We start from the raw sequence: 17,909 nt of genomic DNA on the forward strand, positions 1-17,909 counted from the left end.
TGTCCAGTACATTCTGATATATTGGTACAAACAGCTGACATGCCTTTAGAAGAAATGTTAACAGCTGTTGCAGTAAGGGAAATCAGACTAGGTGTTGTCAAAAGGAGAACTCAAGGTTCACTTCAATGTGGTTCCTCTGACTCTTAAGCAAGTTTTCTGTATTGGCAAAAGTGGAAAAACGGCATACACAAAGCAGTTTCCACAACAGTGAAAAAGCATCTAAGAAGAAAGCTGCATGATCTGGCTTTAGTGAGCAATACTATGACAGACTACTGATTCCAGCTAATGAGAACAGCTCTAGCAGATGCATGTCTAAAAGAGAAAACAGGTCTTGGACAACCTGCTAATACAGGGCCATTAAACAAACAATGGAGATAAACTGGATTATCTTTTGTCATATAAGGAAATTTAAAAAAAAATCTTTTATGGACCAATTGCAGACAGTGATTTTGCCTTCTTCCTTGTTGATGTTGATCATCAGTATCTGTTCCTAACTGCGACAGCTCTATGAAGAAGTGGACAGAAGAACTGTAAACAAGAAGTCACTTTTATAGCCTCCCACACAGCGATGAACTAAAGACCGATATGCAACTTAATTTGATCTTGGGACCAAAACCCTCTACAATATCTAGTCATTCAGTTAAGCTCTTCAGCTTTGCTTGGAGGTATCCATCATCTTTACAGACAAACTTGTTCCAACAATTTGTCTCTCGTGATCTGAGAGAGACACACCGTGCATGTAATCAGTATATTAGTTGATTTGTGACACAGGCTATCCTTACCACTACCTCCAGCCTCACGACTATTCTCTTCTAGTCCACGCAGTGTGCAAGACTCCTCTTAGTGCATGTGTGACTTTGTATGCCAAACTATAACTGAATACCAAATTCACACTGTCTAGTGAGAAATCATCATCTGCAACACACAACAAAAATAAATTGTACTATTGCAGTTGTAGAACTTAATAATGTACAGGGAACTAAAACAGCAGAAGCTTGACAGTAATAGCACATAAGGAGGATTCCTTCATCATTTCAACTGATAGGTTAAATACACTACTGATATACCTGACACAAGATCTCCTCAGTACATATACATCTGTGAAGAAACCAAGACATGGAAGGCAGAACCGGAGATGGTCCAAATAGCGAAAACTCAGAGAGCTGAATCCTGACGTATCAAAGAAGCGTAACTCCTAGAGATGTGTTCCAGCAATAATGCTTGGTGAAGGCATGAACTAATAACCAAGTGGTGAAAACAATGGAGACATTTTTATAGTAAGCACCTAAAAGTAGCTACATACACATAGCTGTAGTGCCCCACGATAGCAGGATTTTCCAACAGGCAATTAGATGCCTGATGGCAAAAGACAATAGAGACAGCTCTTCACTCCCTGGAGCAAAGGGAACAAAATTTTGTTCTGTTTTCTGGAACTCAAGAACTCATTCTCAATGATTTAGCAGTGTATGAAGCACTTCCTTTTTAGTTTTTCTCATCCAAGAAGAATACAAGAAAATGGAATTAAATGATTTTCTTCAAGACACTTCTTAAATCACTTCTGGAAATAAACAGGATTAATCTTAAAAACACCCAAATCCAAAACAAAGGCCCTTTAAATGAAGGTCTAAAATTCCAATATCATGTAAGGACATGCGATGACTGACAACATACGCTTCTTTCAAGAGAATTTCTGAGTTGCCAAGCCTGTAAACTTGAGCAGGACATGAACAGGCTAGAAAATAATGAACTTAAAGTTTCATGGAAAAGAGAGGATCTTTAACAGAGGAAGATGAATAACCTGTTTAAGGAACTACCTGTCCCAGCTACTGCCTTGCCCTTCACAAGGCCTGAGTGGGAAGTAATGCCAGAAAAATACACCATAACCATGGACCAGCTAAATCCAGACTCATACAAGATGTCATGTTAACTTACTGGTGCACATGGGCTTACCTCTCCATCCAAATGGAAAACTTCTACTTCGAATAGGTCTGAAAAAAGGAAGACTTCCTGACTGTTTCAATCATCTTTAGAATCCCATCTAAAAGGTCCAGCAGAATTAAGTTATGTAAAACCAATAGCCATGTACTTGGATGTAATCAGCTGTCACTTCAAACAGTGAGGAACCACCATGGTTTGGACCAGGAGGCTTTCCTGTACTGGCAGAGACTTGAGAATGTGAAACCACACCCTTCTTGGCCAACAGGACATAAGGATGAGTTTTGAGCTTTCTGCCTTGAATTTTGCATTATAGAGAAGAATTAGAACAGACGGCAAACATACATCAAACTAGTTTCACAATGCTCATAACCTTTCAACACTGTTCAGTACCAAAGAATTGCTCAAGAATAACAGTTTGGTTTAAAGAAAAGGCTCAATTTATCATCTCAACCAATATACAATCAATTTACAGTTCTTATTGCATTTATAAAAACATTTACATTTTATATATATATATATATATATATATATATATATATATATATATATATATTAATAATCAGGCGCCATTAGCAATCTTCCAAATATTACTTTCTTTCAATCTTTCACTTAACGCCATCATAAAACATCCCTTCCTTAATTTCTCTTTCTCGTGAATTGTCTAATGTTTGTATCCTGTAGAAGGGCAATAGCTAAATCTTAACTGTTAGATAAAAAAACATACAGATAACATCACTATTGCACTTTAGGAAATCTCCTAAAGTTGTTCAAAATATTTTCTGCAAGACAACAGCCCTTGCCTCCTAACACATTACCCATTCCACTAAAATATGACAGATATATTACTTAACCTGCATTCCACAAAGAAAATGGGATGCATTTTCCACCCAACTGTAGCTCAGTTGTAAAAAGTCACTTTTATAAATCTCAAACTTGCACTGTGTATATAGATACATATCTTGAGTACAGTTCTACTTTTAATTATGGTCATATAAACCTAAATCTAAACCTTGTCATCACAATCAACAATACATGCTGGAGGGATTGGGTCCTGACCCAGACACTCCCCATACTCTGGAATAGACTTGCCCATACATGTCAAGCAGAGCGCCTCCTTGGCCCTCTTCAAAAGGAACCTTGAAGATTGGATGGGAGATAGGAAATTCACCCCGGGGATCACGTCAGTCGCCCTTGCTAGACAGAGGTTCTGGGAAGTAAATATTGTGGAAAGAAATAGCCAGGGAATTGTTAAGGCTAGGCTTGTATAGGCCCTAGGGCCGATAGCCTAGTATAACCTATGAACCTATAACTTTGCTTATCAGGTTCCTCAAATGTTTTTAACATTTTATAAACCAAATGTCTCACTTTTGAAATTGGTTCAGTATTTCAATAAAAATGTTCAGACAACATTTAAAAAGATCTAAAACTGGTGGAATAAATTCTCTATGTGCTTATCTGAAAATATAAACTTGGTATCAGACCCTGATACACTGCAAGTGAAGAAAGGTTACGATGACAAGTGAAAGTTCTTAGCCTTTAATGCAACATTCAAACAGGAAACAACCGTGTGCTCTGACCCTGCCCGGAACAGTTTTGTTATATGGAGAGTACAACAAAAGGTAATAGCCTTAAACAACTATTTGTGAATAGTCTGTTTTGACATAGGTCATCCCTTCTTCAGATCTTTATAAGAAATGAACAACTGGTCTGATGATATGAAAGATTTAGTTCTGTCAAAATCGTACCCACATTCTCTGTTGGTATTATGGATTACCCTTTCTCCCCCAAAGAGGAGACCACTGGTTTTCTTGGAATCCTCTTACAAAAAACCCTTTCAAAAACACTGACACAAGACTGCATTGAAATAGGATTTCATGGGCAGACATGCTGAAATGACTGATGAATGAACCTTGACAGAGGAGTAAGAAAGGCCATAGGACAGTATCTCACACAAACACAGAGATTTGTTAATATATACAATTTAAATTGCAGTAGGCTTTCTTGCCACCATTAGTATGTGCTACACATCTTCAGTAAACAGGTGCATAAAAGGAAATTAAGATCCTATGGACAGACAGCCCACTACCAATGGTCAGGGTGCATCCAACACCCCTGTTCTTGTGTGACTAGATCTAGCCTGTGAGGAAGCTTGTGGCAATTGCTCCTGGTCATTTCCAAAAGAAAAGAGAAAGTACAGTTGTGTACACTTACCATAAATGAAGATATGCTTGAGTGTATTCAGTCCTAACTTGTGGGATTTCCCACAGCGGAAGTCCTTGGCTGGTGATGGCCTGACTACCACAGAATAGTTTCCCTCCTCCTGGAGCCAGTGGACTCCTGCACTTTTATCCCTTCTGTAACTGCTTCCCAAGCAAAGTCTGAAGCATCTGTGGTGACAGACTGCTTTGTGGCAGGAAGGAAGGCAGCAAGACCTGTACTCGAGGATCTATGTCGTTTCCACCAAAAGATTTCTCTTATGACAACCCCAGCACTGGGATTTGAAAAGTTAAAGGGTGCTTTATACTGGGATCACAAGAGATTTCAGATACCACTGTATCTTTCTCATGTGGAGTCTTGCCAGTTGTATCATGAGACCCCAAATCCCGAGGTATTCCCACACGGTGACAAGTCTGAGTGGAAAACCTTATAAACAAATCTAAATAAAGATCTATTTTTTCCTGTGGAAGAAAAGCTCTATGACCTCAGGAGTCTAGTTGGCAACTCAGGAAGACAGTCCTTTATAAAGTAAAGAAAGACTTCAGAATGTTCTCTTGGAATCCCAGCTTGTGCAAAAGATCTCTTACCCAACAGAGATTTCTGATACTTTGAAGACAACTCTGTAAAAATACGTAAGTTACCTAAATATGGAAATTGTGGATGCCCTGTAGCCTGTAATGACCTACAACTGGAGCTTGACAGTTTGTCAACACTCTTGATATTGTGGGTGGCTCAGAAGGTAAGGCAGATCTTTTGCATCTAACTTTACCAGGATACTGAAACAAGAAGAAGTAATAGCTTGTGAAGTGACAATTTTGAATTTGGTCAGTATCACAAACAGGTTTAGGAAAGAAAAGATCCAGAAGTAATCTCTAATCATTTTCTTTGTTTGATACTAGGAACATCCTTCAATAAAAATCCTTCTCCACATGAGGAAGAGGAGGTGGCTCTTTCACTCCAAGGGTCAGCATGTTATGAAGAACAGGTGAACATAACAGTCTGATCTGAAAGATGAGGAATGACCCCCTGGATAGGAGGAATTTCCTCCCACTGCCATCTGTAACCCTGATGAATGAGAGAAGAATGGAGATTCAGACTTTCTGGGAGAAAAAGGGGCCAGCGTGGGAGAAGGTCACAAGGTCTCTCGAACATTCATTCAGACTTGTTGGACTGTCCTTGGTTTTAGGAGGTTCGAGATTTTTTTGAACCCCCATGCCATTTCTTCTTCAATGTCTGTTTACCTGAATTTTGCTGAGCCTTTTCATTCTGTTTTTGCCAAAACTGAATAAGAAAAATCCCTTGGACAGTTTGAAAAAGGAGGGCTGAAAATCTTAGTGATTCCCTGGATCAGCTTGTCCCTTTCATCACACTTTTTGATCGCCTCTGCAGCACAGGGGCCAAACATTAAATCTCTATCCAAGAAAGAGAATTGAAAATCTCATTTTTAACATCATCTGTGAGATTCTGAGGGTGTAGCCACACAAACCTCCTTAAAACAGTACCAGTGGCAATAGCCCTAAAACAAGTATCAACAAGGTTATACGCACACTGCAAACAATGAGTAGTGACCAAACAGAAGAAACTAAGCCATTTAAAGCATTTTCCCTCACAAGAAGAAACCGCAGCTAAAATTTCCACATACTTTCACAACTTGTCAGAACAAACTAACATTTGAACCAGACAATTCAAACTTCGGAATATCAAAGCTGCAGAAGTATACACTTTTTCCATATCTATCAATAATTTTCCATCCTTATCAGAAAAAGAAAAGTAGGATTGGAATTAACTAAGTGCTTAGCAGAAGTAGGATCAACTAAAGCTGAAGCTGCTGGGTCAAGTCTGAGAATAGTGTATAAAAATGTAAAATATCGAGAAACTTTATACATCTTATCTGCCTTCTTAGGGGCAGCTGGCTGAATATTAGGAAAATTGCAGGCAGTAACACATCCTCTAAAGCAGAAAGAACAGGAGGAATGGGTGTGGGTTCTGGAAAAATCCTTCTGTAACTACTCATAGTATTTTATGAGGAACTGAGGAACCTCAGAGACACATTCAAGCAATAGTCTCAGAAAAGGCAAATACCCCACAGAGAGAATCGGAAACTGAGCGCTCCTCAGAGTCTGAATCAGAAATATGAGGAAAAAATTCTGTATCCATCCCTGCATTTTCTTGTTCAGATTCAGAATCTTGAAGCTCCTCAGGAAAAGAGGAATCTGTCATTCCTTTACTAGAAACTACTTTACAAGGAAGATCAATAGCCTGAATTGAAGCATGAGCCAGACACAGTAAACTACTCTTATCCAAAGAAACTTGAGGAGGAAAAGATACATACTTGTTATTTTTTGACAGGAAAAAATGGGGTCAACAATGTTACTAATGACAGCAGCTACTTCCCCAGGGAATGGGTACAGCATTTAGATAGAATTGGGAAATCTGACCTGTTCTCTCTCCCAAGAAAGACAGCAGTGGCTCTCCCTTGCTCACTGAGGGTACCCCAACAGCCGCAGAGGACATGGCTTACCCTTAGTCCATAGTGGTTATAGGTGCTACATTAGGCGGATCTCGGGTAAAAGATAAGTGGTCTGAGGTACAACAAATGGCCACAGCAGTGTCATCCACCTGCGGCTGAGGCAAATTGCTAGCCTTCTGTGGTAGAAAAGGCTGTTTAACTTTTTTTCTTTCTGTGGCTGGTAGAAGGACTGACTGTGGGACTGGATGTCTTTTCCAGTCAAGCCAAAAATTATGACTTTCCAGGGAAGAGGAACACTACCAGTCCACAAATATTATTCTGACAAATAACACAGTAAAAAAAATTTAAACACTACTCCAGCCCCAAAAAAAGCAAAATAAACACAATTTCAGCACAGAAAAAAATGTTTTCAGTTATTTACTCTACTTTTAAACTAACAGGAAAAAAGGAGTGCTTTATTTAAGAGCACATTACCGTCTCGAGACAGTCTGTTAAAACAAAACACTCCTAGCTTTAAAATAACTTTCCTGAAAAGGAAATTAGGAAGTTTCTCCCCCAGAAGGGGACTTATCTGCCCAGCAAAGGAAAGTGCAAGCCTTCTGTCAACCCTCAAAAGTCTGAGGAGTGTTGTCTTTGGTGTCAGTAAAGCTCTGAAGGGCTTTGTGCCCAAAGTTCTCTTTTAGGCAAACCAGCTCAAGCTGCTTGACAGTTTGGGTGCATGAAAGGTGCCCTGAAACTTTGGAAGCTGGCCGGTTGTTATAGCCCTGGCAGGATAATAATCCCTAAGACTACTGCAGCAGTGATCAAGATGATGAACATAAACCATTATTATCTATTTTAAATCACAAATGATGTACAACAATAAATGCAAAAAATTCAATAAGGCTCAAGCATACTGCTTGCTTCCACTTTTCATTTGGACCTTCTAGGGTAATGTTACTCTGAAAAATGAATACTTCAGTTACTTTGCACATAAAATCTCTTTGCTTTTTTTTTTTTTAAGTGAATTACTATTACACGACAGGATTTACAAAAAACAAGTTTACCTACCAGCCATAACTGCTGCATACTTTTGAGATGGATCAAACGGGCATTTCCGACGTCCATTCTCCATCTTTTCATCACTTATCAGTTTACCTAACTGGAACTCTTCCAGGTTCTGAAATGAAAAAAACATATGAACGTTAGAATCATAAATGTTAACATACAAAGATGACAAATGAAATGCTACAATTTGTTGAGATTAGTTAACTGTGAACACTTTAATTAAATAAAAACTCTTCATCAATGCAAATAATGAATTCTAATGAGATTCTAAACTCATTGGTGTAAAAGCAGGGCTTCTGCTTACTTTTCCAGTTAACTTTGTCCCAGAGGGCTGCCTACATAGGGTTAGGATTAAGCAATGATAGGTCAAGTTCTCTGACTTCTGGCTAGGATGTAGCATTCTATTCCATCCTAATAAAGTTACTATATCCACAGGCTCTTTTTACATTGTTTCCGCAAATAACACTACTATCTTGCCCTCTCCACACACCAAACTACGTGTGGAAATAGACACCAATATGAGAGTTGACACCCACATCTCTCAATCAATTAAAAACGTCCACAAAAAATTAGATACACTATACAGGAACAAGCAGTATCTCACAACAAAATACAAGCATAGCTATTGCCCAAACTCATTTGACCTCAACTCTTTTTTATGCATCACATATCCTTATTAAGCTCAGGAAAACTGAACTGTTAAAACTAGAATCTTTCTGCAATAAAATAGCTAGGTATGTAGCACACAGAACTTTCAGATCTCATGACTGCTCTGCTCTGAAGAAATTAAACTGGTTGGAACTTCCCAACTTTTACATCTGTCCCAGCTTAACATGGTTTACAAACTTGCCCCTCTTACTGATATCAACAGCACACAATCGTGCTGGTGAATCCACCTACTCTCATTATATTGCCAAGATCTGGAATTCTCTACCTGTTAACATCACATCTAGCACTGCTAATAACCAAATTTAAAAAAATGCTAAAAACACACCTTATCAGTAAATGGCTCTGTCCTTGCTCTATCCCAGATTAAGAATTTCCCACTCCTCCTAATCTTTATTCATACTAACGCTACCATCCTTGATTTAACTGTCGATTATGTATTTTTGTTACTATTAACTGATATGTATCCACTCAGATGGGAACTCTTCAAACCAAAAATATGTAAATATTAATGTATTTTAATCTGTCATTGTGAGCTTTGAGAGGAAATCTTTTTGGGACCTTGTGTCGACTGGCAGTATTTGGCACCTGGGGCATCAGTGGGAGTTAACTGTAGATGTTCCTGAAGGTGTCACTACGATGTAACAAATGATGCTCTGTTATTTATATTTTTGTACTTCTATAAGTTTGACTTTTTACTTTCATTATTGCATATGTTTGGAGCTTTTCTCCTCGGGGTCTCTGCTGAAAAAGGGTTTTCTTTTGCCCAGTCAGACTAACCCGGTCAACAAATGTCAAATAAATAATAAATAGTATTTTTTCTCATTGGTAGAGACAAGGAGGTAATAATCCTGCCAAGGCAGATTAAGCAAATGTGGGACGAGTTCCAGGTAAAGCCATGTTCAACTATACACAGAAGCATGCTTACATCTTAGCTTCCACATAACATGTACAACTCAGGGTTCGGAGCATAATGAAAAGATGCAGCTTCCAGACAAAGACAAGACTTTACATGTAAACCATCTTCTTTTCACCACTGCTATTTACACACCAAGGATCCAGCAAGGCAATACCCAATGAGCAGTGATTATCCACTGCTAAAATGACAGTGAAGATTCGGTGTTCAGCAACAGAAGAGGGAAACACCTGGCTGATATGACAGACTCTCTCTGTGGAAACCTTGACATCAGCACAAGCAGGACCAAATAAGTGCAAAAAGCAATACAGGCAGAGGAAACAAAATCACAAAATGAAAACAAAAACACTTGCAGTTACATTTTACCTACCACATACTGCAGCAAATGGATCCAATAAGAAGTGATTACACCCTCACAATAACAGTTCTGTTACTGACAATTAACTCAAATTCAGAGTTTACAAATCATGCTTAGTACAGTCAAATTGTGCAACTTAACATTTTTCTAGGTATGGTCATTCACAGCACTTTTCTCCAAGCTTTATCTTGTCTTAACTGTACAAGCCAGAAGTGGAAATTTATCTGTTACTAAAACGAACACAGATCAAGGATGGCAAACTATAATATACATATTACAGAACTGGTGGGAGTTGAAATAAGTCTGATAAGTATAGGGCGTAGCAAAAGTTATAAGAATTTAATAAGCTGCAGAGTGTAAAGCTTGGTTTGATACACACATTTTATAAATGCATGTGTACTTATATCATTTTATAAATAAGTGTGTGTAAAAAGTTAGAGAATTCATTACTTATTCAATCAACAGTGGAAGAAAACCTGAGGAACTGCTCTATACACTTTCTTTTCAGAAACTTTCATCCATATCTTCCCCATTCAAATGTCTAATTATCACCTCCAGTTTTACAAGATTACATAAATAATCACAGAAGGACTCAAAAATGTCCATCGAGTACTTCACTTCTCACTACCTTCTCTTCATTTTCCTAGATTTACCTCACTAGTAAGATTTCTCCAGCCCTACTGTGGCACCTCTAAATGGAACACAAATAATTTTATTTTTTGTATACTTTGTCAATTTAGAAAGCTGGACCTTTACTTTTAAATCCCCATATCCAACTTCGCTGTCATGCTTTTGTTCCTCTTTTAGTCCTTGACACCTGTAAACCACTCCCACTGTTATTTTCATAAGTTTGCAGCATTCTCTTCCTCAAACGTACTGCAATCACAACCAATCATCTTCACTACCACTCCCTCCAACCATAACACATCCCCTCCCCCACATGGGATATCTTCAATTTGAAATACATCTCACCTGTTCTACCTACCTCTGCCAAAGCATTTTACAACTAGAAACACTCTGAAATTCATTTCTCAATACCTGCACCTTCAACTAACCTCTCCTGCCTTCTCTTCAAAAGTGCATGCATCCCTATCAACTTTATCATGCAGTCTTGTAATATGTGGAAATTGTTTTTATGTTGACATATTGCAATGTACTCTCTCACCCCCAAATACCTATTATTCCTTAAATCCACATTATCTACACAAATAAGTATCTTATAAAAATAAAACTGTCAAACTAGTAAACAACTACTGCCTTTCTTTTATAGTAGACACATCTCTGACAAAAAATTATCTTTCATTATTTTTGTTCTTAACTAAAGACTACAATTCCTCCACACAGTCAACGTCTTCAGCTGTGAAACTGAACCAAAGGATATACCAGCTGCTGTGATCAGAGTCTTGCAACCAGTAACAACTGCATCTAATATAAACTTGTTTAAAAATACATGGAACTCATTTTAATCTGCTTCCACACACAGATATTGGCAACAATAAGTAACATACTCAAATGTGCTCCCATGAAAACTACACCTCTTGTAGTATGGTGTCCTGTATGGATGCATACTGTTCCAGGAAACTAACATCCAAACATCTACCTGGATGTACCCCCCACAAGCACGGTCTCCTTAGTTCCATCCCTTGATGAATGAACAAGTACAAAAACCACAACAGAGATGCAGGAAAATTGCTGTTCCCATCATTAGGGTAGAGGGCTGACTTCACTTCCTTGTTATTTGTGAAAAATGGAAAATAAAAACACAAACATTACAATATTAAGCAGCAGTAATAAACAGTCTAAAACTTCAGATGTTAATCCCTCTTCTGGTATAGGCCACTTTATCCCCATCTCCTTATATGTCAACCCCAGGAACAAGATTCACAAGGCTAAGTCTAAGTACATATACAGCAAAAGAAGCTCAATCCTAGTAGTCATGGTCAAGACAAAAAAAAAAATGATGCTTGGTAAAGATGTGGACTGTAGACCAGGCAGCCACATTAGAAATGTCTCAGTGGAAGCAGTCATGTCTCTACTATACTAGCCTTTGGCTGCAGTGTTTTCCAACAGATGGCGAATTGCCTGATAGTAAAAAAAAGAAAACATACGTATATATATATATATATATATATATATATATATATATATATATATTTATTTATTTATTTATATATATATATATATATAAAAAAACCCGCGGTGGTGGTGCTGCGGTAGCGTTGTTGCCTCACAGTAAGACGCTGTCCAGTTCAATTCTCAGCTACAGCATCTTCTGCGTGGAGACATGCGTGAATGGGCGTACCTTCGTTGAAGGTTGTGCGTCAGGGCTGGTAACTCGGCACGTAAAAATCAACTACCAATCATTAGCGGACCGCAGTTCCGCTGTGGCGACCCCTAACCGGGAAAAGCCAAAAGACACAAACAAATATATATATATATATATATATATATATATATATATATATATATATATTTATAAATAAATGTGCTGTGTTTGTGTGAAGGGTCTGATTGGTTAACTCTAAGCTCTTACTCTAAGCTCTTCTAACTTAAATTTATGCATCTACTTCAGGAAAAAAAAATTGGTGGGGCACAGAAGAATGTAAATATCTCACCCTGCCATGATTTCTGGTCTGATCTGGCAAAGGAAACAAGGAGATTAGCAGACTTATTCAGGAACAGTTTGGAAATCATTTTTAAGCAGAGATGTGGTGTTATGTATGTTAAGTCTGTTGACCAGAGTGGTGGAATAAGCCATAGTGAACCCATTTCAGCCACAGCCAAGGAGTTACAAGACAGCAATGAGAAACTAGTTCATGTGTGCACGTTAGGAAAAAATAGGAGTAATCCATCACTGTGGTGAATGCATATACACAGTTGCAGTCCAGCAAAACAAGGGAGGACAGCTTTCTCCCAAGTGAAGACCAGGTTGATCTCCAGAGGGACCTATTTCTGGAAAACTTGGAAGAGATGCACCCAGTGAAATCTGCAATTCCAGTAGAGAAATGGAAGGGCATCTCAGAGAGTCTGCAAGCATCTTCTCTTTCCTAGGACATGATCTTCCAAGAAATCAATGCCTCTTAAGGTCCATCTCTAGCCACACATCTCATTGCATAATGGGTACCACTTTACTTCCCCCTCACTTTAGGCACCAAATAACAGACTGGTTGCCTGAAAGAATGGAAAGTAGCCCCAGAAGCTCTCTCTCCAAAATCTTTAGAGTTATGAAGACTGACAGAAACTCTAACTGGCTAATAAAGGGCCCTTATCCAGAGGAGAACACAGCCCTTGAACTGTGGGACACATGAGCTGAGTCCCCCATACCACCAGTAAATAATCCGTTAGGCATGCAACAGGTCTAGCTGGAAGAATAGAGGACTCCACTAAGAAACTGATGGGGTTTGTTCACCATTTCAGGGTAAAAAGACAAAGGTCTAGAACTAGAAAAAAATGTCCATTAGTATGTGTTGACATTACAGTTACTAAAACCTCACAGTGGCACCGTGAAGATCTTCACAGCCATCAAGCCTAGAAGGAGCATTATGGTTCTTGTTTGGACTATGCAAGAAGTTTGGCCTATGCAATGAGTCCTCACCCAGGCTGACAAAGCCATGACCTTCTGCACCTTCAGCAATGGGAGAAATGACTAGTAATGAACGGTGTTAAAGCTCCATGCTAATGAAAGCAACATTAGAAACACTGAGGATATTTGCAGCCAAGGGAATACTCAGCCAAGGAATGCTACTAAAGATTCCATAAAATGGTAATACCAGGAGCCAGGGATCCATGTAACAAAGCAAAAGGATGTCTTTCTCTTTCAATACATTAGATAATAATGCCAAGCCTTAATAAATATTCTTGTCAAAGGAAACTAAAATGACAATACTTAGTAATGGAAGTACCCACAGCAACACCTTCACAAGGATGTGACAAAAAGGTATGCATTTTGTACAGCAAAACTATCCAACTGTCCTGGAGCAGCAGATGCAGGACTACCTGAAGAGTTTCTATATGGAACTCATCATTATCTGACTGAGTTGCTGAGGTCCAAAACAGGATGGCAAATGAAAGTCTCGTTTGGAATCAGAAAGACATAGGAGTATATCCCTTAACCTTCTGATGGATGTGGTTAACTGTGGCAGATGTGTATGGTTTCCCTCTGATACTTTAAGAAAACATATAAAACCAAATACAAAAAATTTGGATATTGAAACATTTAAAAACAAATAAAGTAAGTAGTAATATAAAAACAGATGGCATTACCTTTGTACTTGAGTTTTCATGAAGACGTGAATGCTTACCACTTTGCTGCAATGTTTGGTAGTCTTTTATTTAGAAAAGTACATAGGGTAAATCACCTGCTCAGTAGTGTATGAGTGGGTGACTCCTGACTCCCTGACTATGCTATCCGAATACTGTTCTATGGTAAGTAATTAAAAAAAAGAGTAATAGCAATCGATCCACAAGTTAAATCTGCTTCTAGCTGTCTGTTCATCCACTTGCAATCTCAATCACAACTTCAGATTTAAGTGGAAACTCTTATTTCAAATTTAACAAGAAAGTAAACAAAAGTGATGCTGTTAACACTTCCATGGACTCACAAGAGCTGCATTCAGATGAGATTACAACTAGATGAAAACAACTGCCCATGAATTTGCCTACAAGAAAAACATTCTGTAGGGAAGCAATCTCCTCACCGCATTTGCTATTACCCACACCCCCATATGGGGACAAGCCCCTAACACTACAAATTTATACCAAGTCCTTGGCTACACAAACATGTTAAGGGAAAAATCTCCCAAAAGAAAGCCATTACTACCAGTGCACACTTAGAAAGTGTTCCAGCAGAGATTTCCTATGGAAAATATTGACAGTTTGACTTTACTGAATCAAATTCGACTAGATGGCACCTTCTTCCAATTAGTACAACTAGTATGGGAGTCTGACAAGGTGCAGGGAAGCAAATTTGTACTTGAGTACAAGAAATTAAACATGCTCTTGGTACAGATAAACAGAGATGAGATGATTCTGACAGTTTGAAACATTTCAATTTTACAGCATGCGTCACTGTGCAAATGTGCATCTGGGTTATCAACTTTGTTGCCCTATATGAACTCCGTGCACCTTGGTGGATATTTAAAAAATATACTATCAAGCTGGATTTACTACTGTAATGAAGAATTTTTTAATGTGTATTGAAGACTGTATTTCAAAGTTAGGAAGAGGCCAAGGGCATGACGACCATGCACTGAGATCCACTGTTAACTTTGGGGAAGTATCTGTATTTATTTGCAACCTCATCCTTTCTCCCACGAGAATCTGCACTACACAAACCTGGAATTGGATAAAGTCCTAGTTACACTTAAAATTATGACATTATAACCAATTACAAAACCCCATCCATGACCCCCTGAAAACATGCAGAAACTGTAATAAAGTTAGAAAAGTTAATCATCACACAAAATGTCTAACAGGTGACTTCACCTATCTACACACTGGCAAATGCATACTACCAACAATGTACAGTTTTGTACCTACCATAAATGTAGATGTTCGAGTGCTAATACAGCTGCAGTCATAACAGATGGGTTCTCCTGCCGTCAGGCGGGTCCTCGGTCGGCCGAATTCCAAAGTCTAGGTCCGGCGTCGGTTGTCGTCGCTTCTTCCCTGACGTCAGTGCGACAGGGGTATAAAAGAACCAGCCAACGCCATTTTCTTCAGTTTTTCTTGCCCCAGATGTCAGGTGCCCCCAGAAGGAAGGCAATACATAAAATTATGAAGTAATACAATGCAATATAATCAAAAAACAGTAGTTGCAAGCAAATACACCATAAAAGAATACCCCTAGAGGGGAAGGAGGGAGGGAAACCTGGACTGCAGCTGTATTAGCACTCGAACATCTTCATTTATGGTAGGTACAAAACTGTACTATGTTCATCGTGCATACAGCTGCAGTCATAACAGATGGGTAGAATCCCAAAGCTAAGAAAAGGGTGGTAGGCACTAGGTGGAACTAGGAGGAGCCAAAATGCCCTGCAAGACTGCAGTGGCAAAGCCTGCTCTAGATTTGGAGTATAATGGTAAGTTGTAGTGTTTGGAGAAGGTATGCACAGAACTCCAAGTGGCTGCTTCCAAGATATCCTTGGTAGGAACTCCTCTGAGGAAGGCTGCAGAGGTGGCTGTGGCCCTGGTGGAATGAGTTCTAATGCCTGTAGGAACAGTTTTACCATCAAAGGAATAGCAAAAGCATATGCAGTGGGCTATCCATTTTGAGATTGTCTGCTTGGAAATTGGCTTTCCTTGAGCTCCTACCGCATAGGCCACAAAGAGCTGTTCTGATTTTCTGAAAGGTTTTGTTCTGTCCAAATAATAACGCAGTTGCCTGTGGATGTCCAAGGAATGTAGTAATCTCTCCCCTTTGTTTTGAGGATTGGGATAAAAAGTAGGTAAATGTATGCCAAATTTTTCGTAATCTCAGGAGCTGGCCGACCGGCACTTGCGAACTGCTTCTGCTTCGGGCACCGCGCGGCAAGAAAGACCGGAGAAAATGGCGTCGGCTGGTTCTTTTATATCCCTGTCGCACTGTCATCAGGGAAGAAGCGACGACAACCGACGTCGGACCTAGACTTTGGAATTCAGCCGACCTAGGACCCGCCTGACGGCAGGAGAATCCATCTGTTATGACTGCAGCTGTATGCACGATGAACATCAAATATGCCCACGAGATTTCTGATCATCATAAAATGCCAGTACACTTTACCAAACTTTTCCTCCTACCCACCAGAGGTGTTAAATCTTCTACAGGATGACCTCAAAAATATTTCTCCCAAATGCACCACTTCTTAGTCATAAACAAGACCATCTTGCTTTGATCTTTCTCAGGAATCCCTGCTTCAAGGTCCTAATAAATTTTGCACATTCCATGATTATTCCAAAATTAATTACTTACTATTTACTAGTCTTACTGCTCATCTGAAATCGATGGTCTCCTGGCAAATCTTGTGTAAGAGGGTGCTGCCTTCAACTCAGAATTTTATTCCTTTTTGGATAGATGCATTCAGGCATCTGCACCCAAAGGAAATAAGCATAATGACACGTTTAAAACTATACCCATATGGTGCAACTTCATCATTAACAAGCTGTATAAGAAAGAGAAAAAAAAAACTTCTGAATAGCTATAGAAGGTGATAAATTCACCATTCTAAGAGAGATTTAACTCTGTCAAGCAAATCCACTGATCTTATTTTACCATTAGGAAATGCCAAAGCCGACTTTAAATTTTGGGTTGCAATCAATTCAAGAGACAACCATAAGGCCTTTTTCAGCTTAATTAGGAGGCTTAGCAAAAACCAATAATTCTGTAATGAACATATCTCTAATGGTACCTCCTTCTCTGATCCCGAGGATATTGCTGATACTCTTGCGGACAAATTATCTTTCTAACTTTAGCCCACCTGACCTTTCCATTACCTCCCCCAAAACACCCCCTCCCAAAATCACTCTGGATCAAGTCCTTTCGTCAGTTTCTAAAATTAAAAATACCAGTCCCATGGGCCCTGACAATAGCCCTAGATGTTTTCTGAGAAGAACAAAGTCCCACCCAGCACAAACATACATCAACTGTTCAACAAAAGTCTATGCAAAGCTGTAGTGGTACCATTCCATAAAGGTGGTCCCCTCTGATGACCAGTAGAATTACAGGCCTATTCATAGATCGGTACTAGGCTATCGGCCCAAGGGCCTAAGTAAGCCTAGCCAACAAGTTTCCCTGGCTGACGCCACCCAAGAAAGTTAATTTCCTGTGCCCCTGTCGAGCAGAGCCACAGAAGTGATCCTCAGGGTGTATTTCCTATTTCCCATCCACTCATCAAGATTTTTCTTGAAGAGTATTAATGAGGAACTTTGCTTGACATAGATGGGTAGCTTGCTCCAGAGTACAGGAAGTCTCTGTGACAGGAATCTATCCCTCCAACATGTCCTGTTTATTGTGGTGACAAGGTTTGGGTCCCTACAGCGTGTAGCTCAGAGGTCTGGGTTTAACATAGCTTTATGTTAGGCAGAGATCTCCTCGGATTAGGCGATATGCTACAGAGTAAAGCTGGAGTTTTTTGAGACAGGGCATCTGTTTTGAGGCCAGTAATCCTCTTTGTGAGGTACTTCTCTGGTCTTTCCAGCTGCTGCAGATGTCTTGTGAGGTACATTCCAAAAGGGGTATTGAACTCTCTAGTGGGTCTAATGAGTGCCGAGTAGAGGGGAACAATGACCTCTTTTTTTCTGGATGAGAACCTTTTTGTGAT

At 39.2% G+C, this 17,909-nt stretch overlaps 1 protein-coding gene across 2 annotated transcripts in view; it reads right to left on the reverse strand.

The window, feature by feature from the left end:
* Positions 1-17,909, reverse strand: part of SEMA4F (ssemaphorin 4F) — a 1,454,381-nt gene that overhangs the window by 890,639 nt on the left and 545,833 nt on the right. For both annotated transcript variants that reach the window (XM_044063980.1, XM_044063981.1), the window contains exon 5: positions 7,676-7,784. In XM_044063980.1, the coding sequence (XP_043919915.1) occupies positions 7,676-7,784 (109 nt within the window). The remainder of the gene's footprint in view (positions 1-7,675; positions 7,785-17,909) is intronic.

This window comes from Protopterus annectens, chromosome 2.part2 (genome assembly GCF_019279795.1).
Source record: "Protopterus annectens isolate FY-2018-M chromosome 2.part2, PAN1.0, whole genome shotgun sequence".
In the NCBI taxonomy this organism is placed as follows: domain Eukaryota; kingdom Metazoa; phylum Chordata; order Ceratodontiformes; family Protopteridae; genus Protopterus; species Protopterus annectens.